Source organism: Sus scrofa, chromosome 6 (genome assembly GCF_000003025.6).
Source record: "Sus scrofa isolate TJ Tabasco breed Duroc chromosome 6, Sscrofa11.1, whole genome shotgun sequence".
In the NCBI taxonomy this organism is placed as follows: Eukaryota; Metazoa; Chordata; class Mammalia; order Artiodactyla; family Suidae; genus Sus; species Sus scrofa.
In genome coordinates, this window is record NC_010448.4 from 12,951,403 (window position 1) to 12,979,052 (window position 27,650).

The window sequence follows — 27,650 nt, forward strand, 5'->3', positions numbered from 1 at the left end:
TATTTCATCTTTCATGCAGGTGCTTAAAAAATATTTGCCGTAAGTGATGTGATGATAGTTTAGTAGCAGACAGCTTACTGCAATGGTTTGGAATGGAAGAGGTCGTGTAGGCAAGTTTTGTTGCCTACTTTCTCTCTCTCTTTTTTTTTTTTTTTTTTTTTTTTTTGTCTTTTCTAGGGCTGCACCCGTGGCATATGGAGGTTCCCAGGCTAGGAATTCGAATTGGAGCTGTAGCTGCCGGCCTACGCCACAGCCACAGCAACATGGGATCTCAGCCATGACTGCAACCTACACCACAGCTCACAGCAATGCAGGATCTTTAAGTCATTCAGTGCGGCCAGGGATCGAACTCGCAACCTCATGCGAGTGGATTTATTAACCACTGAGCCACGACAGGAACTCCTTCTTTCTTTTTCTTTTCTTTTCCTCTTTTTTTTTTTTTTTGTCTTAGGTAAGTTTTCATTAGCTCCTCAATCCCACTAGATGCTATCTCTGAACCGGGTTGTCCCACTCCTCTTTACAGGCTCTGGGATTCCGTGTGCAATATTGTGAAATTATTGAATTAGCTACCAGCCTTTGGATAAAGAAAGGTCCTTTATTAAAGAGTTAGGAAGAAGCAGCATGAGCCACTATTTTAATGTTTTCATCTTTCGAAATGGACCAAAAATCTTCCCCTTTCTGCTTTCTCCCGCCAGTAAGTTCAAATAAAGAGCGGCAAAACCCTTCTTCCGCTTTTCTCTTTGGGGGCCCGGACGCGAGCTGACGGACGTGGATATCTACCAATTGTACGAGGTCTCCTCGAGCGTGATCCCGCCCAATCCGTTTACGAAGGGCCAGCCAATGAAAGCTCCGCTGTTTTAGCCAGGGGCCAGCAAGGAAGAAGAAGAAAGGGTATTGGCCGTCGGCCGAGACTGCCGCCCAATAGAAGCAGGCCAAGCCCTCTACTCAGGCGCGCCGCTTGAGTTGCTGGGGAAGCGGCTGTTGGAGTCTGTTCAACGCGAGTGTTTTCGGGGAGATAGCTGCTTCCCCTGCGGCCTCAAGCGTCTGACCACTGTTCTTCCGGATTCAGGTGAGATGGGCGCTTGCCTATCGGAAAACTTGGGCCTCTGGCTCCGAGATGACTTCCCGATCGGGGTCCCTGGACATAGGGCCAGGGGACTCCCCCACGAGGTGGGCTGCGGGCTGGCATGGAACCCGGCGGTCTGAGGAGGTCCTACGCGGCCCCGACAGTCGGGCCCTCGCTCTTTCTCTGTTGCTGGAGAGGCGGCAGAAGTGAAGATGGGGGCAGGGTAGCAGGAACTTCGGAAGGAATTAGAAGTTCTGGCCGCTTTCCAGGAATCCGATCCTCGAACTCACCTAATGCAAAAAATTGCCATCCCGGGGAGCAACCCCCCACTCCCCGCTTGCATCACTTTAAAAGTTGGCTGAAGGACCTAATTTTCGTTCTGTCCAACTTTATCTCACAGCAACACTGTGACGTAAACACTTTTGTTATCCTAATTTTACAGACGAACGAGTCAAACAGAAGCTAGGAAACTGTCCTGAGGTCCCCCAGGTAGGACGTGACAGAGTAGGGATTTGAACCCGAGTCGGCTCGACTCCCCGCCGGCGCCTTTTATTCTTTTAATTGGGATCCATCGTCCCGCCTGGTGCGGACTTTGCTTGAAATCTGAGTGACAAAGCTTGGGAAGATGTCCTAGGACGAGGCTGCTCAAGGCTTGGGGGCGGGGGGACAGCCGGCAGCCTTTTGCTCTGGGCACCCCCGGTCAGCGCCCGGCCTGGGGGGATCTGTGTTTCCCCACATGGATTGAAAAGACTTGTTCTAGGACAGCGCTGTTCAGAGAACTTTCTGCCAAGATGAAACTACTCTCTATCTCTCCTCTCCTCTCTGTCTCTCACGGTTTCTCTCAATATCTGGTGCTGATATGTCCTTAGTTGTTGGGGGCGGGGCTTGGTTTGGTTTTGTGGTTTTTGCTTTTTGTTTTTAGGTGTTTGGTAATTCAGTAGATCCCTGGCCTCGTCCCGTGGGTTAAAGATCCCGCCTTGCTGTGAGCTGTGGTGTAGGTTGCAGACATGGCTCCGAAATGGTGCTCTGTGGCATAGGCTGGCAGCTGCAGCTATGATTTGACCCCTAGTCTGGGAACCTCCATATGCTGCAGGTGCAGATCCAAAAAGACAAAAAAAAAAAAAAAAAAAAAAAAAGAATTCCTTCCTTTTTTTTTTCTGTGAAAAAATATTATATAGTCAAAGCCTCATGTGTACCCCTGCACCCTCCCTCTACTGAATTTGGTTTTTTTCATGCCTGGGCTTGTTTATTACTTTGTATTTATAAGCCCATGTGGTAGCATGGTTTTGCATATTCTTAGATGTCCTAAAAATGGAATTAATAATGGAGGTTTGTCTATAACCTGCTTTTTTCTATCCAGTATAATTTTTGAGAAACTTAACCTGTTGGGGTTGGTTCTTAGTTGGAAGAGAGGTTATGGGTCCATCTTGACCAGAGGTTTTGCTTCACTTTCTTACCATTTTTAGTTCTTTCATTCTTTTTTTTTTTTTTCTTTTTGTCTTTTTGCCTTTTCTAGGGCCGCTCACGCGGCATATGGAGGTTCCCAGGCTAGGGGTTGAATCACGGAGCTATCTATAGCTGCTGGCCTACACCACAGCCACAGCAGTGCAGGATCTGAGCTTCGTCTGCGACCTACAGCACAGTTCACAGCAACGCCTGATCCCTAACCCACTGAGCGAGGCCAGGGATCAAACCTGCATCCTCATGGATCCTAGTTGGGATTGTTAACTGCTGAGCCATGAAGGGAAATCCCTAATATTATTATTATTTTTTTTGCTGTCTTTTGTTTTACTTTCTGAAAGAGTTCCTCGTGTTTATCTTCTAGTCCTTCTAACAAAAAGCATTTATTTTGGTTGTTTTTTGTTTGTTTGTTTGTTTTGGTGGTCCGGAGGCATATGGAATTCCTGGGCCAGGGATCAGATCCAGGCCATAGACTCAATCTAAGCCATAGTTTCGGCGACACCGGATCCTCAACTCACTGTGCTGGGCCAGGATTGAACATGCATCACAGCACTCCCGGGACTGCCAATCCCATTGAGCCACAGTGGGAACTCCTTGGCTGTACATTTTAAGAGCTCTTTTTTGTTTTCTGATTTGTTATTTCTTTCCCCTTGGTACTCTTTTTAGGTTTGGATTTATTTATTTACTTATTACCGTTTCTTGCGCTGTCTTCCTTTCTTCTAAGTTTCTTCTCTTTGTCTGCTTTGGTCTCTTTCTCATGTTGACATTTCCTCAAATGTCAGTTGTTCCTTGGCTATTTGTTCATTTTAAGGGGAGAACACTTTGTATGAGTGGCTGAACCTTACCAATCATTGGGCTTTTACTGTTAGATATAAGGACAGAGACCCAGACTTTTTTTGTTTTTGTTTTTTTGCTGCACCTGCAGCATGTAGAAGTTCCTGGGCTAGGGATCGAACCCAAGACACTGCAGTGACAACACCAGATCCTTAACCCACCGGGCTGCAAGGGAACTCTCAATCCAGCCATTTTCTTGAGATTCACAGCTGTTGATAATTACAGTTCTTTCCTCTTGAGCTGGTTTTCTCTATGGAACAATCCTCTACTCCGGCCATAAGGCATAGAGAATGTATACAAACCAGAATGTTGCGTCCTGGATTTATGCTGCAGGGGAGTTTGAGAAGGTTTGGAAGTGTCTCACATTGTTCATTTGTAGACTTTCATTTGACTTCTTGTTTTCACTACGGTGCTAATCTCCCCATGCTGTCTGGTTCAAATCTCTAGTTTTCTACACCATAAGAGGAGGGGGGGTTTGACTGATTGTTTGCTTGAGAGACAGATTAACTGCTTTTGCAGGCTTTCAGACAACCCTTCTTTCCACCTCCATCTTTCAGTGCTATTTTCTTTCTCTTTCTTTCTCTCTCTCTCTCTCTTTTTTTTTTTTTTTTTTTTTGTCTTTTTGCCTTTTCTGGGGCCACTCCTGTGGCATATGGAGGTTCCCAGGCTAGGGGTCTAATCAGAGCTGTAGCCGCCGGCCTACACTAGAGCCACAGCAACGCGGGATCCGAGCCGCGTCTGCAACCTACACCATAGCTCACCGAAACGCTGGATCCTTTACCCACTGAACCCGCTGCCAGGGATCAAACCCGCAACTTCATGGTTCCTAGTTGGATTCATTTCTGCTGCGCCACAACTGGAATTCCTCAATGCTGTTTTCTATAGTTTGTACAATCTGCTCAGTGGGAGTTAGCTTGCTTCTCAATAGTGCACAGTCCTAAGTAGTTACCAAGTTTTCCGTCCAAAAAACTGATGGCTGTGTCTCATACTGTCTCTGTCTTGTGCTTGTAATTTGTCCTTTTTTTAGTGCCTTTCTTTTTCTGGGGGTGGTGAGTTTCATGTTCACGCATGTGACTAGGAGAGAAATATACATGTACTTCATCCACCATGTTTACTGGAATTTCTTCCGTTTACTCTGCCCACTCCAGTCTGACCTCTACCCCATCACGGGCAAACAGCTCTTTTCTAGATTATCTCCACGTTGCTGAATCTGGTGGCCAGTCTTCCCCTCCGTAGCGCTTGACACACCTGACCCTTGACTGCTTGAAACACTATTCCAAGACGCCATGCTCTCAAGTTTTCTCCTACCCGGTACTCTTGGTTTCTGGGTTCTGTTCCTATAACTGTTGTCCTTTTAATGTTAATGGCTCTGGTATTAGGCCTTGGCCTGCTTTTCTTCTGTCTTTGTTTCTTCTTAAGTAGTTTAATCCTATGATTTTTAAGTGTCATGGTTCTGCTGAGGATTCTTAAAACTGTCTGCTGTGCTACCGTTCTTGACTCTGTGACCACTGGTTTACACTCGTACAATAGCCTGTAAACTGGTCACCTTGCCTGCACTCTTGCTTCCCTACAGTCCATTCCTAGCATAGAAGAAGCTTCTTACCAAGGCCCTTTAATTAGAATGTCCTGCCTTATCAACCTCCTTACCAAGGCCCTTTAATTAGAATGTCCTGCCTTATCAACCTCATCCCATACCATCTGCTCTTTGTTACTGTGCTCATGACCCTGGGCTACTTAGTTTCTCTGAGGCACCACACCCATACTCAGTAGGCACCTTTGTATGAATTTCCTTCTGAAACTCTTGGCTCTTCATATGGCCACCTGCTTTTAATCTTTCACTTCTTGGATTAATTTTCACTTCTGAGAGGCCTTCCCTCACTATTGTGTCTAAAATGCCTCCTACCCCCCAAATCAGGTAGCACAGTGTATAATTTTCACGCTGATTTATTTATTCTGTCCTTTGCTAGAATATGTTGTATTCTGCAGTGTCTTATCCCCTTGTCTGTGTTTGCCTATGTGGAATGTCTGACTATACGACAGGTGCTTAATAAATATTTCTAATGTAATGAATTAGACAGGAAACAAATAATGAAAGGAACATAACCCGTGCTTAATAAATATTTGTTGAATAGACTAACAAATGGAATTAGGGACGGGAAGCAAAAGTAATGACAAGGTTGAGGTAAATAAAGGTTGCTCTCCTTTTTTAGAGAAAATAGATAAATTTCTATTTTGAATTCGTAACTGAGTTAATTTCGCAAGTGTAGAAATGTCCTTTTCTGTGTTTGTTCTTTGCAGTTTAGTGCCCTGAAAGATGAATATTGCCTATTGAAATTAAATAAAGCATGGTATGCTTTTGGTGGTGGTGGTTTTGGTCACACCCATGGCATGTGGAAATTCTTGGGCCAGGGATCGAACTGTGCCACAGCAGCAACCCAAGCCACTGCAGTGACAGTGTTGGATCCTTAACCTGCTGCGCCACAAGAGAACTCCATATATGTATTTGTTTTGTTAAATGTCCATATACAGGTCATGGACAGAACTGCAAGAGGTCTGGAAGATTACTTTCAGCAGTTCAGTCTTCTAGAGTTCCCATTGTGGCTCAGTGGTAACGAACCTGACTAGTATCCATGAGGACGCAGGTTCAGTCCCTGGCCGCGCTCTTTGGGTTAAAGATCCAGTGTGGCTGTGGTGTAGGCCAGCAACTACAACTCCAATTCCACCCTTAGCCTGGGAACGTCCTTATGCTGTGGGTGCAGCCCCAAAAAGACAAAACAGAAAACAAAAAAAATTTGGAGTTCCCGTTGCGACTCAGTGGAAATGAATCTGACTAGCATCCATGAAGACACAGGTTCGATCCCTGGTCTCGCTCAGTGGGTTAAGGATTCTGTGTTGCCGTGCACTGTGGCGTAGGTTGCAGACGCAGCTCGGATCCTGCATTGCTGTGGCTGTGGTGTAAGCCAGTGGCTACAGCTCTGATTTGACCCCTAGCCTGGGAACCTCTATATGCTGTGGGTGTGGCCCTAAAAAAAAAAATGCTTCAGTCTTCTTATTTTATAGACTATTTAAAGGATGGTGCTATGATCGCATGAGTTCATGTTTTTAAAGAACAAACAGGAAAACTGGTTATAAGTCCCTGTTAAGGGGGGAAAATGTCAAACTAAAATCATATCTTTAAATTTCTCAGTTTTGCCAAGAGTGATTGTAAACAAATATTAAAAGGCATATGATTAGATAAAACATGTCTTGTAGCTGATCTGTGTAACTAATACTTTTTACAAATATTGCTTCCCCAGCAATGGCTCATGAAGCAATGGAATATGAGCTTCAGGTGCAGTTAGATCATCATGCTGCAGAACAGTCTGCTCCTGCCGAGGTGGTCAGCAGCCAGGGGGGACCACTCCTGCCTCAGCTTCCTCCTGACCAAGTGGTCAGCAGCCAAGAGGGACCACCCGTATTTCCGCCTGCACCTGCTGACGTGGTCAGCAGCCAAGGGGGACCACCCCTGCTCCAGCCTCCTCCTGATGAAGTGGTCAGCAGCCAAGGGGGGCTGCCCTCGCTTCAACCTGCTCTGCAGGTGTCCGCTGACGTGACAGAAGAGGTGGCGCTCTCAGGAGAAGAGAGTGTGGAGAACATCCGTCCGGCGGCTTCAGAGGAGCACAGGCGGGGCTCTGGCGCTCCCCATACTGCCCAGGTGTCTTCATTGGACTCAATGAACACCTTCATCAGCGGGCTGCAGAGACTTCATGGCATGCTGGAATTCCTGAGGCCACATTCAGACCACAGCGTGGGGCCAGTGAGGGCGAGGAGGAGGAGGAGTTCGGCTTCACACAGGGCAAGAGCCGGAGGGTCTCAGAGGACGAGCGGTGGCAGGTAAATGTATGTTGTAAAGAGTGGGGTTAGTGCCAAATTGGGAATCCTGACCCTTAGGCTCTAATCGTAGCCCCAGTGCTGCCAAAGAGGTGGCATTGTGACTTGGCAAGTCAGGTAACCTTTCTGAACCCCCATTGCCCTAAAAGTCAGGTGAGAGTAAAAGTACTTGCCGTATTTACTTCGGAGTAATTGAGAGGATAAGTTATGCTGATACGTTTTGAAAATTCAGTGGTGGATGCTTGGCAGCAGTTTCTGTAGAGGCGGGCTTTTCTTTAGATCATTTGTCTCTTGTACATCAAAAAAGTAACTCGCAGGTCCTCTGCACCCGCCAGGATTCATTGCAAATTGGCACTCTGCTTAGTGGTGCAGTAGATTTTGGAGAATGGGCAGGCTGGGTTTAAAGAAGCCTTGTGAAAGTAGAATGTGCATTAATTTAGAGCTTATCTGACTGACATTCTGAAACTTTCCAGCTCTCCTCACCTGAGAGGTTTTTCTTTTATAGGTTTTGGTTTGAATTTGCCTCTTGAAGGGCTTAGCTGTCAAGTCTGAACAGCTACTATGAAGAATAACAGTTGTCTACTCTTTGTCTTTTTTTAATCTTCCTCAGACTAGTTGAAATACTTTGTTTTACATTTGGCCTTCTAAATGTCATCATGATGTTGAAAGAGATTGAATTGAACCATCTCATTTTATTTTTTCTTTTATTTCTTTCTTTATTTTTCTTTCTTTTTTTGTCTTTTTAGGCCGCACCCACGGCATATGGAGGTTCCCAGGCTAGGGGTCTAATTGGAGCTGTAGCCACCGGCCCACACCAGAGCCACAGCAATGTGGGATCTGAGCCTCGTCTGCGATCTACACCTCAACGCCAGATCCTTAACCCACCAAGCGAGGCCAGGGATCGAACCTGCAACCTCATGGTTCCTAGTCAGATTCATTAACCACTGCGCTGCGATGGCAACTCTGAGCCATCTCATTTTAAATGTGAAGGGAACTTGGACCCTGAGAGTGATTTGTTTAGGGTCTCATAGCGACAGCGGAGAAGAGGTTAGAGCTGATGTTGGAACCTGGATCTCACTTTTATCTCCAGAAGAATTAAAGGAAGCCTCAATAAGATCCATGTGTTTCCTAACACTATGAATAATGAGATGACACTGAAGAGTGGTAGCTGGGTCATCTGTTACCTGTGTTTTACAAATGAGGAAGCTGATAGGGTGATTTATGATTTGACTGAGGTAACTCTGGAATTGGGATTGTGCCTTCTGATTCTGGATTTCAGTTCCCTTTTCCATAGATCCTGCTGGTTACTGTGCCTTCAGTCTCTTCAATTGTGCTCCATTGAGGGTGAGAGGTACCTAGTGCTGTGTGGACAAGCGTTGCAGACGCATGCTACTCTCTTATTTTAAGGTGGTGTTTACTCCGTTTTTGAAAGCAAAGTAGGATTTCATTCATTTGTGACACAGGTGAAGGCACCTTGTAGTGCAGTTTGGGGACCCTGCTGAAGTGAGGGGGCTGAGCGTTGAGAGCGGTGTCCCCCGGAACTGGCTGTCTGTGAAGAGGCCTCAGGCGTGATCCTTCACTGGGGGAGGGGGGTTGCTCTTGGTTGGGGACATTTGTGATAACTATTTCACAGGAGTGTGACACTTATAAGCCAGATGCCCCTTTACAGAGAAAAATAGAAATACCGCAAAGACCAAATTCTTTCGTTGGCATGTTCAGCATAATTCTCCCAGAGGATATTTACACACAGAAGCCAGACTCTAATCAGAAAAAAATTGCTTGATGTATGTAGAATCTGTGTTCAGGGACTCAGTTACAGAATTTAGATGTTGAAAGATGTCATTTAAGCTGTCTGACTGGCAGTCATAGGTCTCTCTCCACAAGGAAAATAAATCTTAAAAGCGAGGACTATACAGTTCAGTGGAGAGACCATGGATTCTGGAGCTAGATAATTGTGGCATTACATTTGTTCCCCTCTAAATATTATGTTGTAAACAAATTCTACACTGAAATCACATAAAAAAGTCTGAGCTTTCTGGGAACTGATTGCTTATACCTACTGAATTTCTTGAGACAAATTTCTCATCACGGTGTCTGGCTCTTACCTAACAGACCATCCCTGGGCCAGGTGTTGAGAGCCTGGGCCCAGGTGAGCAGCTCCTGCCTCAGACTCCACCAAGAAGCCAGAATCGGGGAAACCCGAGTAGTGGGATATTTTCCCCAACTACTTCTCAGTCAAGGTCACAAACTCCTTTCCTGTTTCCTTGATTGAGGCTGCTTGATTCTGGCGGCCAGCGTCTTCACTCCTTCATCAAATATTTCTAACACTCCACTATGTGAGAGACTGAAGTTTTGCCTTGGAGATGTTTTGGTGAACAGGACAGATCAGGGTACCTGTTCTCTTGGAACTTATAGAATCTAGGCCTACAGAGGGTAAGCAAGGGGCAAGAACTTACTGTACTTTTATTTAATTCAGAGATGATGAGTGCAGGAAAAGAGGAGGATTTCTTGGGTTTCAAGGCCGTATTCCCAGCACTGCCTCTTGTTGCTCTCTCCCCCGCGCTGTGCTTTGGACCCCTGCTTTCTGGAGAATGGCTCCGTGTGGGCTTACACCTTAATGGGATCTGTTCCCCAAACTGCTCCACCCAACAGCCTACAGCAGCAGGGTCACAAGGATGAAGGCTGCGCTTAGGCTGGAACAAGGCAAAGAGCAGGCACCTGGCCTGGAAACCCAGCTGACCTTGGCCTTCCATTGTTCCTCATAGTTCCCCTTTCATGTTGTCCCCACCTGACCTTGGAAATGCCTCTTTTGCTATATAAAAGCAGCACTAATGAGCAGGGGGAGGGGTTTGTTGGTTTTTGTTTTTTGTCTTTTTATGGCTACACCCACGGCATATGGAGGTTCCCAGGCTAGGGGTCAAAGTGGAGCTGCAGCTGCTGGCCTACATCACAGGCACAGCAATGCAAGACCCAAGCCATGTCTGCAGCCTACACCGAAGCTCACGGCAACACTGGATCCCTAACCCACTAAGTGAGGCCAGGGATCGAACCTGTGTTTTCATGGATGCTAGTTAGATTCGTTTCAGCTGAGCCATGACAGGAACTCCAAACGAGCAGTTTTTTTTAAAAAAAAATAGTTAATCTCTTACTTTTTTACTGATTTCTATGTAGAATGCCATTGGTAATGCATGTAATAACCTAACTTTATTGTGTGTTTCATTTGGTTAAAATGTCCTTAAGAAATACTGTTCTTGAACTATTCTCTTGTGGCCTAGTGGATTAAGGATCCAGTGTTGCTATGTCTGTGGCGCAGGTTGCAACTTCGGCTCTCAGTTTGATCCCTGGCCAGGGAACTTCCACATGCTGCAAGCGTGGCCAAAAAAAAAAAAGAGAGATGCTGTTTTTGGAGCTTCCGTTGTGGCTCAGTGGTAACAAACCCGACTAGCGGGTTTGATTCCTGGCCTCACTCAGTGGGTTAAGAATACGGTGTTGCTGTGAGCTATGGTGTAGGTGCCGCTTGGGTCCCAGGTTACTGTGGCTGTGGTGTAGGACAACAACTGTAACTCTGTTTCAACGCCTAGCCTGGGAACCTCCATATGCCTCGGGTGTGGCCCTAAAAAGACAACAACAACAAAAAAGACAAAAAAAAAAAAGGAGTTCCTGCTGTGGCTCAGTGGAAACAAATCTGACTAGCATCCATGAGGACGCAGGTTCAATAACTGGCCTCGCTCATTGGGTTAAGGATCCCGAGTTGCTGAGAGCTGTGGTATAGGTCACAGATGTGGCTCGGCTCCCGCATTGCTGTGCATATGGCATAGGCCAGTGGCTATAGCTCCGATTTGACCCTTAGCCTGGGAACCTCCATATGCCACAGGTGCGGCCCTTAAAAAAAGACAAAAAAAAAAAAAGGAAAAAGAAATGCTATTCTTAGGTGCTTATTCTCATGAGTAGCTTATAGCTGCTGTTTATGCACAGTTCCTAAAAATAAGTTCGTATACTTGTTTAACATTTTTTAAAAAAGGAAACCTGAGTGACATCAGTGAAGATGGCAGAGTAAGGACCTCAGAGAATTTCCTCCATAAAATCAGTGAAACATCTGGCAAAGTATATCCAAATCGGAAAGTTGCCTTGTGGTGCAGCAACTTGAGGATCCAGCATTGCTGCAGCCATGTGGCATAGGTGGCAACTCCAGCACAGGTTTGATCCCTAGCCCAAGAACTAAATATGCCGTGGGTGCAGGCACCACCCCCTCCCTCGCCAAATAATCAAAATTAACTTTTTCAGTACTCTGGAAATTAAGCAAATACTTGTAGCAATTTAGTGAGTGAGTCTTAAAAGAAAAGCAGCTGAGTCTCAGTAAGAAATGTGAGCTTTGGAGTTCCCATTGTGGCACAGTGGTTAATGAATCCAACTAGGAACCATGAGGTTGCAGGTTTGATCCCTGGCCTTGCTCAGTGGGTTAAGGATCTGGCGTTGCTGTGAGCTGTGTGTAGGTCACAGACACGGCTGGGATCCTGCGTTGCTATGGCTCTGGCGTAGGCCAGGGGTTACAGCTCTAATTAGACCCCTAGCCTGGGAACCTCCATATGCCACAGGAAGCAGCCCTAGAAAAGCCAAAAAAAAAAAAAAAAAAAAAAAGGGAGCTTTGTGGCATTCCCTATTCCCATCTTCCTCTTCATCTCCATAGTAATCTTGGAAACTAACTGCTTGCAATCACAGTGAAAAACCAGCAGCCTGGAAGCCATGAGAGAGAGTAGAATGGAACTGGAGCTCCTTCAAAGCCTTATCCCCAAGAATTCTCTTTGACCTGTTTGCTGGTTTCCTGAAGATCCCACTTGGAAGGCTGTCCCTGACTTGCCCAGTCCAAAGACTAAAGCCTCTTCCCCAGAGTCCATGTGAGGCAATGGATGACCACTAGGGCAAACAGTAGACTAACCAAAAAGCTTCAAAGGAAAAGCTGGGGAATGAGCTCTTCATGTGGAATTTTGAAAAGCTCTGACATATTCCTGGGCATCTAGAAGACCACATACCTGCAAGGGCTGTGTGCAGCTATGCCCATGCTCAGGAAAGACCTAAGAAGGCACTAAGTTCTCAACTCTGGCTGACCTTGAGCCTCTGGGTGAGCAGGAAGTGAAGACTAAGGCAGGGTTGTCACCTGTCTGGCTGATTTTTGACCATGTGCCCCAACACACACATCAAGTCTCTCAGCAAAGACTGAGAGGCTTACTGATTCCAAGTTTCCAAGCGTTTAAGGAAGTCTCTGCCTAGTCATGAACTGAACATTAAGTTAACCAACAGAAACTTCAGTGGCTATATACAACAAAGAGTGCGAACTTTACAGAATTACTTTAGAAAAGTCGTTAAACAAATAGTAACAGCTATAAGAAATAGCAACAACAACAAAGCCTGGGAATGGTGAAATCTTATTTCCAGAGTTAGCACATTATTTTATTTGCCAGTTTTCAAGAAAAAATTGTAAGGTACTTAAAGAAAATCTAACCCATACACAGGAAAAAAAAAAGAAACTCTCTGTGAAGAAGCCAAGATAGTGGACCAACTTTAAATCTGTTATTTAAATATATTCAAGGAACTACAGAGATCCCATTTGGTGCAGTAGAAATGAGTCTGACTGGTATCCATGAGAATGTGGGTTCGATCCCTGGCCTTGCTCAGTGGGCCTTGCTCAGTGGGTCGGCCATCCGGCATTCCTGTGAGCTGTGGTGTAGGCCAGCAGCTGTAGCTCTGATTCAACCCCTAGCCTGGGAACTTCCATATGCCACTGGTGTGGCCCTCAAAGGCCAAAAAAAAAAAAAAATTTTTTTTTTTTTCAAAGAACTAAAGCAGAGGAGTTCTCTTGTGGCTCAGCACTCAGAGGGTTAAGGATCTGGCGTTGTCACTGCTCTGGCAAGGGTTCCATCCCTGGCCTGGGAATTTCCACGTGCTGTGGGTGTGACCAAAAAGAAAAAAAAAAGAACTAAATCAAAGTACAAGACAATGTGTCACCAAATAAGGTAATTTTAATAAAGAGGTTGAAGTTATAAAAACGTGCAAAATAGAATACTGGATTTGACACATACGGAAAAAAATCACTAGAGAGCTCAACAGCAGGTTTGAGCAGGCAAAGAAGGAACTTTTGTCCTTCTTTGTCCTTATTTAACTTGAAAAGAGAAATGGCTTAAAATGAGAGGTGAAACAATAACTGTATCAGACTTCTGCCCTCAAAAGACCTTGGTCTGAGTAGCTGCAGCAGCAGAATCCCGTGAGACCATATTTGATCGAGGCCCTTCTCTCTCTTCAGCCCGCTAATACCAGCAGATAAATCGCTGAGTCTTGTCTTTTTTTTTTTCCTTTTCTAGGGTCGCACCCAAGGCATATCGATATTCCCAGGCTAGGGGTCTAATCGGAGTTGTAGCTGCTGGCCTATACCACGGCTCACGGCAACGCCGGATCCTTAACCCACTGAGCAAGGCCAGGGATCAAACCCGCAACTTCATCATTCCTAGTCGGATTCGTTAACCACTGAGCCACGATGGGAATGCCTGCTGAGTCTTGTCTTTGTTTATTTTAATTAATATATAAATGAGTCATGTCTTTAAAAGATATTGACAAAAGAAAGGCCGAAAAAGTAGAATTAGCTTTTAGTGGCAGGGTCAAACATGATTGTAAGCTATTGTAATAACTGGAAAGATAGTCAGCATCCGCCTGAATCCTACTTCAGCATTCAAAGACAGGGTTAATGGCCTGGTGATGAGTTGAAATAACAGGAGTTACCTCCAAATTGTTGTAGGTGATTCTTGTGATGATGGTATGTTATGCTAGAATTCTGTTGTCTTTCTGTACACATAGGTCGAGAGCACCACTGGATGCTTACTTTCAAGTGAGCAGGACGCAGCCTCATTTGCCAGAAACCTCTTACGACTCAGAGACTAGGAATCCTGCCTCTGAAGACTTGCAGGTATCAGATAGTTCCGATTCTGACAGTGACAGCTCCACAGAGCATGAAGAGGGGGTTGTCCAGGCAGAGGAACCAGGAGCTGTTGTTTTAGAAGGTGAGTATTTTATACAGATTTGGATTCACGAGGATAACATCTGGAAAGCTTGAATCCAGAAGGCTAGAAAGTCTAAACTTGCATTTTGATACTTTCCTTTTCACTCCAAATGTCATAATTGACTGCTTTATAGTAAGAGCTTTCATTGGACATGACTAATATAGAGAGGTTTTTATCTGGCTTGCTTGAAATGTGATTTGTGGCCCATTGAGTTGGTCACTTTATAATGGCATTTTAACTCCCTTTCGTTTTCTTAGACATCTGAGAAGGAAGTAGATTATTTGAAAGAAAGCTTTTGTAAATTCAGCATCCTGACTAGCCTGCTACTTTTTAAGTCCAAGTGTGATATTATATGTTGTGCAGGTAGGGAAGTTTATTTAGCAGTAGATGGGCAGAGAGACCCCTAAAGCATATGCTTATATAAAAAAACCTGATATCTTACACTGTGGTCTTTTCACACCAAAGGAAACCAGGGTTTCTTGAAGAAATGGCTTTCAGGGTCTGTGATAGGAAATAAACAGGTTAAGCCTAGGGCATTTTATTACGCTAAAGGGCAAGGAAATCATCCAAGTCTTTTTTTTCAGGGGGGAGTCTTTTTGTCTTTTAGGGTCACACCCGCAGAATATGGAGGTTCCCAGACTAGGGGTTCAATTGCAACTGTAGCCACCGTCCTATACCACAGCCACAGGAACACAAGATCCAAGCCACATCTGCGACCTACACCACAGCTCACAGCAATGCCGGATCCTTAACCCACTGAGCAAGGCCAGAATCGAACCTGCATCCTCATGGATCCTAGTTGAGTTCGCTAACCACTGAGCCATGACGTCTTAAAGAGTTAAGTCAGTAGTCATAGACACAGCTTTGAAAGAGATCTTAGTGGCCTAAGATGGGATAGTTTGAGCATTAAAAAGAATATTGGGTGTATTCTTTGATTATAGACTGAAACACATCAAATCTATGCGAATATATAAATTTATAATTATGTGCTTTAAAAAAAAAATCACAGGAGTTCCCGTCGTGGCGCAGTGGTTAACGAATCCGACTAGGAACCATGAGGTTGCGGGTTCGGTCCCTGCCCTTGCTCAGTGGGTTAACGATCCGGCTGTGAGCTGTGGTGTAGGTTGCAGACTCGGCTCAGATCCCGCGTTGCTGTGGCTCTGGCGTAGGCCGGTGGCTACAGCTCTGATTCCACCCCTAGCCTGGGAACCTCCATATGCCGAGGGAGCGGCCCAAAGAAATAGCAAAAAAAAAAAAAAAAAAAAAAAAAAAATCACCATCAAAAGTCATTAGAGCCTTAACTCGTTGCTCTGAAAACTGTTAAATAAAGGATTAAGCATGTATCCTGCTTTTCCTATATGAACTCTATCCCCAGAAACAAATAGTTGATGAAGGTCTTGTGTGTGTGTAAGACTTTTTTAGAGTAGTTTATGGTTCACAGCAAATCTGAGAGGAGGTACAGAGACCTCCCATATACACCTTGCCCCCCACCCCAACACATGCATTATCTCCCTATTATCAGCATCAGTAGAAGTCCTGCTAATAATTGTAGCATGAGTGATAAGGGGGAAAATGATCATTTGCGACTCCTAATAAAATGATATCGGTGACTTTTAAAACCATTAGGTTGGGAGGTTAGTGGGATTCTTTTTAATAGAGGGACCAGGGTAGCATCGCCAGAAGCCATTGATCAATCTTAAAATTTCAAAAAGTGGAATCACAGACTTTATTTGCATCTTGATGTGCTGCAATCAGAAATATTCACACAACCTAGGAAATACTGTTGCCATCCAAAGAAACCTGAACCAGCTTGAGTCTCTAAATATAATAACCATTTTGCACAGTTTATAGGAAGGAAGTTAAAGGAACAAGGTAAATAGTACCTCGGAAATGCTGTCATTCAAATCTAAAAATGTAAGATTTTACAATTGGAACATCTAGAAAAGACCTACACATACATGAAAATCTAATATGTTGTAAAGGGAGTATCTCAAATCAGTGAAGAAAAAATAGACTTTTAAATTAACATTGTTAAAGCTGACTAGCTAACTGGAAAACAAAATTGGGGTCATTCCTCATGCTATACACTGGAAAATAAGGTGTCAGATCTAGTGCGGAAAATGAATCCGTTTTGTATCAGAAAGCATGAGTGATAAAACCCAGGAGTAAGAAGTACTTCAAAGTCTAGAAACAGTGTAAGAAAACGACATAACTTTTTTTAAAGTTTTATGACAGTTTGCCAATGTAGATACTTTGTTTTCCACTTATGTGAAATGTCCACAAAAGACGAATCTGTAGAGACAGTAGATTAATGGTTGCATAAGGGCTTCTGGTACAAACGGGAAAAGATTGTAAATTGGTATGCGGGAATCTTTTGGGGGTGATAGATATGTTTTAAAATTGGATTGTCATAATGATCGTACAACTGTAAATTTACCGTAAATAAAAGTTTAAAAATAGCATGAGGAAGCAATTGGTCAAATTTAGGGTGTAGGACAGTTCACAAGACCAATGAGCAGATTCAGTGACAAAACAGGTAAATTTTAATTTAGAACTTTTGGGAGTTCCTGTCGTGGCTCAGTGGTTAATGAACCTGACTTGCATCCATGAAAACTCAGGTTCAGTCCTTGGCCTCACTCAGTGGGCTAAGGATCTGATGTTCCTGTGAGCTGTGGTGTAGGTCACAGACGTGGCTCGGATCCCATGCTGCTGTGGCTGTGGTGTAGGCCAGCAGCTATAGCTCTGATTCAACCCCTAGCCTGGGAATCTCCATATGCTACGGGTGCGGCCCTTAAAAAACAAAATAAAAATAAAAATAAAATAACTTAGAACTTTTGTTCATCAAAAGACATCAATAAAAGAATGAAATGGCAACCCACTGACTAGAGAAGACATTTGTAAATACATATATCCAGAAAAGAGCTCTCTAGAATATCTAAATAACTTCTACAGTTTTATAGAAAAATGGGCCAAAGATTTGAAGAGATACTTCCAAAACAAGGTAGCTAAATATCCAATAAATATATACAGAGATTTGATTAGTCATTAGGGAAATACAAATTAAAAAAAAAAAAAAAACTACAGGAGTTCCTCTAGCTCAGCAGTAGCAAACCTGACTAGAATCCTTGAGGACGTGGGTTCGATCCCTGGCCTTGCTCAGTGGGTTAAGGATCCGGCGTTGCCATGAGCTGTGGTATAGGTTGCAGATGTGGCTCAGATCCCAAGTTGCTGTGGCTGTGGCATAGGCCAGCAGCTACAGCTCTTATTTGACCCCTAGCCTGGACATTTCCATGTGCCATGAGTGCAGCCCTAAAAAGACAAAAAATAACATTTAAAAAGACAGGCGTGGTAACTGATATGCACCCAACCCAACAGCTAAAATTTAAGACTTACAATAGCAAGTATTGGGAAGGATATATAGTAACCAGACTTCTCATAGACTGTTGGTGGGAGTGTAAACTTGTATAAATATTTTGCAAGTATCATTACAAACTCAGTATATATATAAAACTGATACACACACAAAAGGAGTTGCCTGTGGCACAGTAGGTTGAGGATCCAGTGTTGTCAGTGGTGTGGCTTAGGTTGCAGCTGTGGCGTGGATTTGATCTCTGGCTCCAGAACTTCTGCATGCCATAGGTGTGGCACAAATAAACAAACCAATGGCCCAGCACTTTCACTTTTAGGTTCATAGCCAAAGAAATAAGTACATGTGTTCATGAAAGACATGTACAAGAATGTAATAGCACTGTTTGTAATAGCAACCTGAAAACTATTGAAATACCTGTCAGCAGTAGAATGGATAAATGTTATATTTTTACCCAGTAAAACACTATATAGCGATGAAAATGAACTACAACTCCACATATTAGTATGGAAGACTCTTGCAAATGATGTAGAACAAAAAGGGTAGACACCAAAAAAGTGGTAACTCAGAGTTGCCATTTATATACAAAACAGGCAAAATCAGTTGATGGTGTTAAAATTTAGTGAAGTATTGGGTTCCCGCTGAGGCACACAGTGGGTTAATGATATGCTTATCTCTGGAGGCACAAGTTCAATCCCTGGCTCCAAGCAGTGGGTTAAGGATCCAGCATTGCTGCAGCTATGGTATAGGTCATAGCTTCAGCTTGTATTTACCTTTAGTGGGGGCAGGGTCACCTCGCAGCCTGCCACCTAATGTCTAAGGAGGACATAAGGGTCTAAGGGTAAAGTTCTGGTTCATACTTCAGCTTATGAAAATTCACTAAGCCGTGTGTATGTTTTTTCAATAAAATGTGTTTTTTAAAATGGCCAATTTGAAAGGGTTCTTTCTGGCCTATGGTGGTAGAATTTGAACCCCCAAAAGAAAAATTAAAGATTGCCATTAATGGAAGTTGTGAAAGGCTGATGAGGAGCCAGATAGTCTAGGGGTCAGACTGACATCACCTGAATCCAGGATGAGCCTTCTCAAGTGCTGCTATCAGAAGCACACATTCTGAGTATTCTTGCTGCCCCTCCTCTCTCCGAAAAACAGAACTGAATCTACTGAAACATCTAGGTCTAACTGCCTCTTTATAAGAACGGTAGGTGATGGAGCAATGAGTAAAAGCAGTACCACCAGGAAGCAATCCACCAAGTCCAGGATGTAGGGCATTTCATAAGGCAAATGGCCCAGTCCCCCTCATCATGTCTGGATGAGAAATAAGTAGAGGAGAATTGTTATAGATGAAGACTTGAGAGATATAATAATCCAGTCTTACTGTTTGGATCCTAATTGGAATAAATCTGTTGTAAAGAGCAACTTCAAAATAATTGGGAAATTTTGAGTGTGAACTGGTCTAGGATGGTATTGAAGGTTTATTGTTAATTTTGTTCAGTATAGTATTTATGTAAAAGAAAAATCTTTTATCAGTGAGTGTTAGAAAAGTTGTTATAAATGAAACCATATTTTAGGGTTTGTTAGTAGGTATTTAAAAAAAAATAATGGGAATGGGGGCTTAGATGGAATAGGATTGGCAAAATAATGATGATTTTTGAAATTGGGTAATGAATACTTATGAGTTAATTATACTGTTCTGTCTACATTTAAAAATAAATGCATTGGAGTTCCGTTGTGGCTCAGTGATAACAAACTTGACCAGTAACCGTGTGGATGCGGGTTCAATCCCTGGTCTCGCTCAGTGGGTTAAGGATCTGGCGTTGCCGTGAGCTGTGGTGTAGGCTGCCGGCTGCAGCTCCGATTTAACCCCTAGCCTGGGAACTTCCATATGTTGCACATGCCAAAACAAAACAAAACAAAAAGGCAAATAAATAAATAAATGGGAGTTCCCGTCGTGGCGCAGTGGTTAACGAATCCGACTAGGAACCATGAGGTTGCGGGTTCGGTCCCTGCCTTTGCTCAGTGGGTTAACGATCCGGCGTTGCCGTGAGCTGTGGTGTAGGTTGCAGACACGGCTCGGATCCTGCGTTGCTGTGGCTCTGGTGTAGGCCGGTGGCTACAGCTCCGATTCAACCCCTAGCCTGGGAACCTCCATATGCCGCGGGAGCGGCCCAAGAAATAGCAACAACAACAACAACAACAACAAAAAGACAAAAGACAAAAAAAAAAAAAAAAAAATAAATAAATAAATAAATAAATGCACTGATGCTACTTGGGGAAATTATTGTCCCTTTTACAGCAGCCCTGTAAATTAGAAATGGAAAGCTGTGTTGAGTCAGGCTCTCCCACTAACCTTATATCTGAAATATCTTCTTCTATATATTACCTCTCCCATCATTTCTGCAAACGACTTGGCAGAGCAACTAGGAGGTATCTCAGCACAAGAAGTTACACGTATCAGTGGAGGAAAGACCCTCTCCAAACAGGTAATGTGAACATCTTTTTAAATGAAAGGTTTAGGTTTTCATTTTAAAAGGAGGCTGGGAGTTCCCATTGTGGCTCATTGGGTTGACAGTCCCCGACTAACATCCATGAGGATACGGGTTTGATCCCTGGCCTCACTCAGTGGGTGAAGGATCTGGCCTTGCCTTGGTTAAGGTTGAAGATGTGGCTTGGATCCAGTGTTGCTGTGGCTATGGCATAGGCTGGCACCTGTACCTCTGATTCGACCCCTAGCCTAGGCATTTCCATGTGCTATAGGCGCAGCCTTAAAAAGAAAAAAATAAAAAATAAAAGGAGGCTGCAGATTTCTCGTGACTTATTGGGTTAAGAACCCAACATAGGAGTTCCCGTTGTGGCTCAGCAGTAACGAACCTGACTAGTATTCATGAGGATGCAGGTTCAATCCCTGGCCTTGCTCAGCGGGTTAAAGGATCCAGTGTTGCTGTCTGTGGTGTAGGTTACAGATGTGGCTTGGATCCTGCATTGCTGTGGCTATGGTGTAGGCAGACAACTACAGCTCCCGTTTAACCTCTAGCCTAGGAATCTCCATATGCTTTGGCTGTGGCCCTAAAAAAAAAAAAGAAAGAAAGAAAAGAAAACCCAACATAGTGTCCATGAGAATGCAGCTTTGATCCCTAGCCTCACTCAATGGGTTAAGGATCTGGCATTGGCTATAAGCTGCTGAATAAGTCACAGATGCAGCTTGGATCTAGTGTTGCTGTGGCTGTGGCATAGGCCCGCAGCTGCAGCTCCGATTTGACCCCTAGCCTGGGAACTTCCACATCCTGCAGGTGAGGCCGTAAAAAGAAAAAGAAAAAAAAAAGAGGCTGCAGACTAAAATGGAAAGCTTACACACTTTGTAGGCAGGAGGTCCAGGTGTGGATCCTATCCACGTTACTCACTATTTGTGTGACAGCGTCCCCTTAGGTTTAAAAACATGGTGTTGGGAGGAGTTCCCTTTGTGGCTCTGTGGTTATCGAACCTAACTAGCGTCCATGAGGACTCAGGTTTGATCCCTGGCCTCACTCAGTGGATTAAGGATCCGGCGTTGCCATGAGCTGTGGTGTAGGTCAAAGACACTGCTCAGCTCCCACGTCGCTGTGGCTCTGGCGTAGGCCGGAGACTACAGCTTCAGTTGGACCCCTAGCCTGGAAACCTCCATATGTCGCAGGTGAGGCCCTAAAAAGACAAAAAGACCAAAATAAATAAATAAATAAATAAATAAATAAAAATAAAAACATGGGTTTGGGAGAGATGTGACAAGAACTTGTCCTGCCTACCTAACAATGTTAGGTATCAATTAAAATAGTAGATATGAATGCAGTTTATGAACCGTCTGGCAGAATGATTGCTATGTGATGGACAATTTTTATTTTTATAAAAATAACACGCATCATTGTCCTTAATATGAGAGTTTTATATATCAGCTGTGGACCCTCCCAGTTCCAAAACATCGTTAATGTACTTTTTGCATGTTTCCTTATGGCTTCTCTTTTTATTTCTTCTCGCTAGAAAAATTATATTCATATAAATTTATTACTGTATATAAGTGCCTTTTATTTATTCAACTATATTTGACATACAATACTATGTTAGTTTCAGTATATTACAAAGTTATTGACATTTGCATACATTATGAAGTGATCACTCCTACAAGTCTAGTAACCATCTGCCCCATGCAGTTTTTTTTTTCTTTTTACTTTTTTTAAATTTTTAAAATTTTTTTCTTTTTCCATTATAGCTGGTTTACAGTGTTCTGTCAATTTTCCACTGTACAGCAAGGTGACCCAGTTACACATACATGTATACGTTCTTTTTTCTCCCATTATCATGCTCCATCATAAGTGACCAGACATAGTTCCCAGTGCTGCACAGCAGGATCTCATTGCCCATGCAGTTATTACAATATTATTCACCACATTGCTTAAGCTATATATTACACCCACACGGTTTATTTATTTAATTTTTTTATAATGATTTTTATTTTTTCCATTATAGCTGGTTTACAGTGTTCTGTCAATTTTCTGCTACACACCAAGGTGACTCAGTCACACATATATGTATACATTCTTTTTTCTTACATTATCATGCTCCAGGTTTATTTATTTTATAACTGAAGGTTTGTACCTCTTAATCCCCTTCACCTATTTTGCCACACTCCCACTCCCCTTCCCTCTGGCAACTACTCATTTGTTCTGCATTTCTGTTAGTCCTTTTTTGTTTGCTTGTTTGTTTCAGATTCTACATATAAGTGAGACCATATGGTATTTGTCATTCTCTGACTTATTTCATTTAGCATAATACCCTCTAGATCCATCTATGTTGTTGTAAATGGCAAGATCTCAAATTTTTATTTTATTTCTTATTTTGGGGGCGTGTCTTTTTGTCTTTTTAGGGCCGCACCTGTAGCACATGGAGGTCCCAGGCTAGGGGTCAAATCGGAGCTACAGCTGCTAGCCTACACCACAGTTCATGGCAACACCAGATCCTTAACCCACTGAGCAAGGCCAGGGATCGAATCTGAGTCCTCATGGATGCTAATTGGGTTTGCTAACTACTGAGCCACAGTGGGAACTCCACGATTTCACATTTTTATGGCTTAGTCATATTTGCGCATGTGTGTGCATGCATGCACACCAGCACGTTCCGTTATCTACTGAAAGATGCTTGGGTTGCTTCTGTATCTTGGCTATTGAAAATAATGCTGCAGCTTACGTCAATGCTGGATCCTTACCCCACTGAACAAGGCCAGGGATTGAACCCACATCCTCATAGACAATATGTTGGATTCTTAACCCACTAAGCCACAATGGGATTTCTCCTGTCTTGTTTCAATATCTTTGTAAATGTAGCTCTTTTTCATCATTTGAATGAAAAAAAATCAAGAATTTCATATGCTCAAAGGGTAATATTTTCATGGCTTGTATTACATTTGACCTGATTGCATTCTGCAAAGAATGGTGATTCATAGGTGTTAAAGGTTTTCTTCAGCATTTTCAATTGGGTTTGTATCACTGTGAGATTTTGTTCATTTGATAGAGTTTCGTGACTTTTTCAAGACCGGTTTTGCTCTCTAATTTGAATGTATTCTGGTTTCCATCCAGCAGTCTCCCCAGAAGTCTAGCCCCCTTCTACCTTCTGTGGATGAGGAAGAAGGGGACACGTGCACAATATGTTTGGAACAGTGGACCAATGCTGGGGATCACCGGCTCTCAGCATTGCGATGTGGGCATCTCTTCGGGTATAAGTGCATTTCCAAGTGGCTCAAAGGACAGACACGAAAATGTCCCCAGGTAAAACTATCGTTCAGAACTGCCCATGTGCACAGTCAACATGTTAATTCAGGAGGATTCCTAAAACACACTAATTGTATCCTGTTGTGCTCCTTAGTGCAACAAGAAAGCCAAGCACAGTGACATTGTTGTCCTTTATGCCCGAAACCTGAGAGCTTTGGACACTAGTGAACAGGAGCTCATGAAAAGGTAGGTGGCAAGAGTCTGCCTAGCTGGAATGTTTGAGTCACTCAGTGTGGTTCTGAGGCTTTCCTTGCGCTGTGACTGGGGATTGTAGGCAGTCTGCCTCACATTGTGATTCCTGATGCATGTCTGATTATCTGAAGCATAGTTTGCTCTCCATATAGCATTAAAAGTGATGACCTGGAGTAACTAATGTGACTTCATCTAGCTCAATGAAGGTAGGCTCCAGGACTTTTGCTCGAACCCTTGAGAAGAAAATAGAATATAATCCTTGAAAGTGAGGTCAGTGCAAAGGAAAATGTGGCTGAGAAATAAAGGATGAAAATCTACTTTCTTGAAAGAGAGGGAGGTGAAAGAAGAGCAACAGGTAGTAGACTCTGCTGCTTGTTCCTTCTGTGTGCGTGGCCCCTCATAAGCCTCCGTTTTCAGGGCTTGGGTGTTGTGTGCCAGTTGGAACAGGTAGGCTACGGGACCACGTAAGCATCCCCTTGAACTTGGAGTCAGCTCTAAGATGGAAGCCTTTGGTAATATGACTTGAGGAGGCCAAGGCTATTTATGTTAAGCCCTCCTGAAGTCAAAAGTCATAGCAGAACCTATAGACAAACAGTAACACCTCATACTTGAGCGAGGCAGCAGACCCAAGCTGAAAGGTAGCATAGATTTTTTTGGTAGCTGGCCCAGGTTCTTCCCTAGGGATTACATTTACTGCCTGCTGCTGCTAAATACTGTGACCACTGAATCAGGAATCCCCGTCTTACTCTTTGTAGCTAATTCACGGCCATCTAGAACATGCTCCAAGTCTCCGTCTCCTTGTCACTAGAATAGGCTTCATGATACTTTTTTTAAAAATTGAGGATTTTCTGCTTCTTTTGCCCCTAATCCCTCCTGCAACAGTACTTTATAAAGAAGTTTCATAATTGAAGCTTTGCACTTGCAGTACAATGCCAGAAATTCTCAGGATCTTGGAAGCCCATGAACAATTGCTAATGATAGTACTTATACAATATACTTTAAGAAGATTAAAGATGAAAAGTACCTCCATGGAGAGAGTGCAGGGACATGGTTCTCTCACGCATTGCTGGTAAAAATGTACACAGGCACAGACATTTTAGAGAAGCACTTGGCAATATGCTTAAAAGCAGTTTTGCTTCAGGCATATATTCTATGGAAACAGTTAAGGATGTACACAAAGGAGTGCCTGCTGTGGGTTAAGAATCCCACTGCAGCAGCTCTGGGTTGCTGAAGAGGTGTAGGTTTGATCCCTGGCCCCATGCAGTGGGTTAAAGGATCTGGCATTGCTGCAGCTGTGGCTCAGAATTAGTCCCTGGCCTGGGAACTTCCATATGCTGTGGGTGTAGCCAGAAAATAAAGGAAAAGGATGTATACAAAGATGTACTTCATTAGTTTTTTCACTTAGTTAATAATCCAAGCCAAGAGGATTAATTGGCTGAGTAATTCTGGCATATCCATGTGATGGAACACTATACATTCATTAAAACTGATGTTGGAGTTCCCGTCGTGGCACAGTGGTTAACGAATCCGACTAGGAACCATGAGGTTGCGGGTTCCATCCCTGACCTTGCTCAGTGGGTTAAGGATCTGGCATTGCCGTGAGCTGTGGTGTAGGTTGCAGACTCGGCTCGGATCCCGCGTTGCTGTGGCTCTGGTGTAGGCTGGCGGCTACAGCTCCGATTCGACCCCTAGCCTGGGAACCTCTATATGCCGTGGGAGCGGCCCAAGAAATAGCAAAAAGACAAAAAAAAAAAGAAGTATATCAAAGTTCCCTCTGTGGTACAGTGGGATAAAAATCCAGCTGCAGCAGCTCAGGCTGCTGTGAAGGTGCTGATTCGATCCCTGGCTTAGAGCAGTGAGTTAAAGGATCTGGGCTTGCTGTAGCTGTGACATAGGTCACAGCTGTTGCTCAGATCCAGTCCCTGGCCCAGAAACTTCCGTATGCCATGGGTGTGACCATAAAAATAAATAAATATGTCTTTATAGATATAATAGAGGCTTCCTTGTACCCTAAGTTCTCCTTAATTCTGTTTCTTTCCCCAAAGGATTTTTTTTTTTTTTTTTGGTCTTTTTGCCTTTTTCTGGGGCTGCTCCCGCGGCATATGGAGGTTCCCAGGCTAGGGGTCAAATAGGAGCTGTAGCTGCCAGCCTACGCCAGAACCACAGCAATGTGGGTATGCAACCTACACAACAGCTCAGGGCAATGCTGCATCCTTAACCCACTGAGCAAGGCCAGGGATCGAACCCACAACCTCATGGTTCCTAGTTGGATCGTTAACCACTGAGCCACAACGGGAACTCCTCCCCAAAGGATTTATGTCCGTAAATCACATACAGTGTGATTTAGAAAGTTTTTACACTGTATCCACGTTACTGGATTATAATTTTTCTTCTATAGCTTGATTTTTGCATAATCCTCTATGTAGGGCACCTATCCCAGTTGGTTTATGAAGCTCAAGTTGATTCATTTCAATTTCTATAAAGTATTCTAATTCCCTACAATTGATCTGTATGTATTTCACATTGCTGGACAGTTAGGTGGTTTCCAGTTTTCGTTAAGCCATGCTGCAGAGAGATAGGTGAGTTTCTTTAGGTCTGGAAATTTATTTGCTTTATCGTAGGGTTCAAGTAATTTCAACTTTGCTAGATATTGTCAAATTGCTCTTCCAAGAGGCTGGTCCAATTTATACTCCCACCAGCAGCAGTATAAGTGATTTCTCATTTTTTTTATATCCTCACCCACTTTATATTATCAGACTTAATTTTTGCCAGTTTCATGGAGTAAAGTAGTATTTAATTTGCTCATTTATATTGAGCAAAATATATTGTTTCTTATTGATCTATAGTATTGATTTCCTTATACTCTTTGTTGGTCGTGTGCATTACATATATCTTCCTCCAGTCTGTGGCTTTTCTCTCTCTCTCTCTTTTTTTCCTTTAGGGCTGTACCCACAGCGTGTGGAAGTTCCCAGGCTAGGGATTGAATTGGAGCCACAGTTGCTGGCCACAGCCACAGCAACAGAGGACCTGAGCCGAGTCTTTGACCTGTACCACAGCTCACAGCAACACCGGATCCCTGACCCACTGATCGAGGCCAGGGATCAAACGCACATCCTCATGAATACCAGTCGATTCATTTCCATTGCACCACATGGGAACTCCCTGTGGCTTTCTTTAACTTGTTTAGAGTTTTGTTCAACACAAGGTTTTTTGTGTTTTGTTTTTTTTTTTGTCTTTTTGCCATTTCTTGGGCCGCTCCCGCAGCATATGGAGGTTCCCAGGCTAGGGGTCAAATCGGAGCTGTAGCTGCCAGCCTACACCAGAGCCACAGCTGCAACCTACACCACAGCTCACGGCAACGCCAGATCGTTAACCCACTGAGCAAGGCCGGGGATCGAACCCACAACCTCATGGTTCCTAGTCCAATTTGTTAACTGCTGCACCACGACAGGAACTCCTCTTTTTTATTTTATTTTTTTATTTTTATTTATTTATTTTCATTTCTTTTTTGTTTTGGCCTGCACCACAGCTGTGGCAATGCCAAATCCCTAACCCACTGTGCCTGGCCAAGCATAACACCCATACCCTTGCAGCAGCCTGAGCCGCTGCAGAAACAACACCGATCCTGCTGCACCACAGCAGGAGCTCCACATTTCATATTTTGAAACATGTGAATTTATCATTTTTATTCCTAGTGAATATGTCCTTTCATTACGCATTGTTTCTCTTTATGCCCGTTCATCCTTTTAAATTCTGGTTGGTCTTTTTGTTTAGTATTAGCCTGGTATTTTCTATCTTTTTAACTTCAGCCTCTTTTTGTAGTGTTTTGGAGTTTTGGGGTGGGGTTTTTTGGGGGAGAGGAGGGTTGGTTGTACCTGCAGCATGAGGAAATTCCCTGGCCAGGGATCAGACCTATGCCACAGCGATGACAATGGCAGATCCTTAACTGTTAAGCCGTGAGGGAACTCCTCTAGTATTTAATCTGAATATCTGATGCATGACTGATAACTTATTTTCTT

The 27,650-nt window shown here is 43.6% G+C and overlaps 1 protein-coding gene across 3 annotated transcripts in view; it reads left to right on the forward strand.

Moving 5' to 3' along the window:
- The window catches only part of RFWD3 (ring finger and WD repeat domain 3), a 41,811-nt gene continuing 15,001 nt past the window's right edge, over positions 841-27,650 (forward strand). Inside the window, exons 1-6 of one of the 3 annotated variants that reach the window (XM_003481788.4) lie at positions 841-1,069; positions 6,658-7,234; positions 14,078-14,280; positions 20,060-20,127; positions 23,248-23,436; positions 23,534-23,625. In XM_003481788.4, the coding sequence (XP_003481836.1) occupies positions 6,660-7,234; positions 14,078-14,280; positions 20,060-20,127; positions 23,248-23,436; positions 23,534-23,625 (1,127 nt within the window). In that variant the 5' untranslated portion in view covers positions 841-1,069; positions 6,658-6,659. Of the gene's footprint in view, positions 1,070-6,654; positions 7,235-14,077; positions 14,281-20,059; positions 20,128-23,247; positions 23,437-23,533; positions 23,626-27,650 lie in introns of those variants that run through there. The other 2 variants (XM_005664348.3, XM_021093787.1) reach the window with 2 other exon arrangements.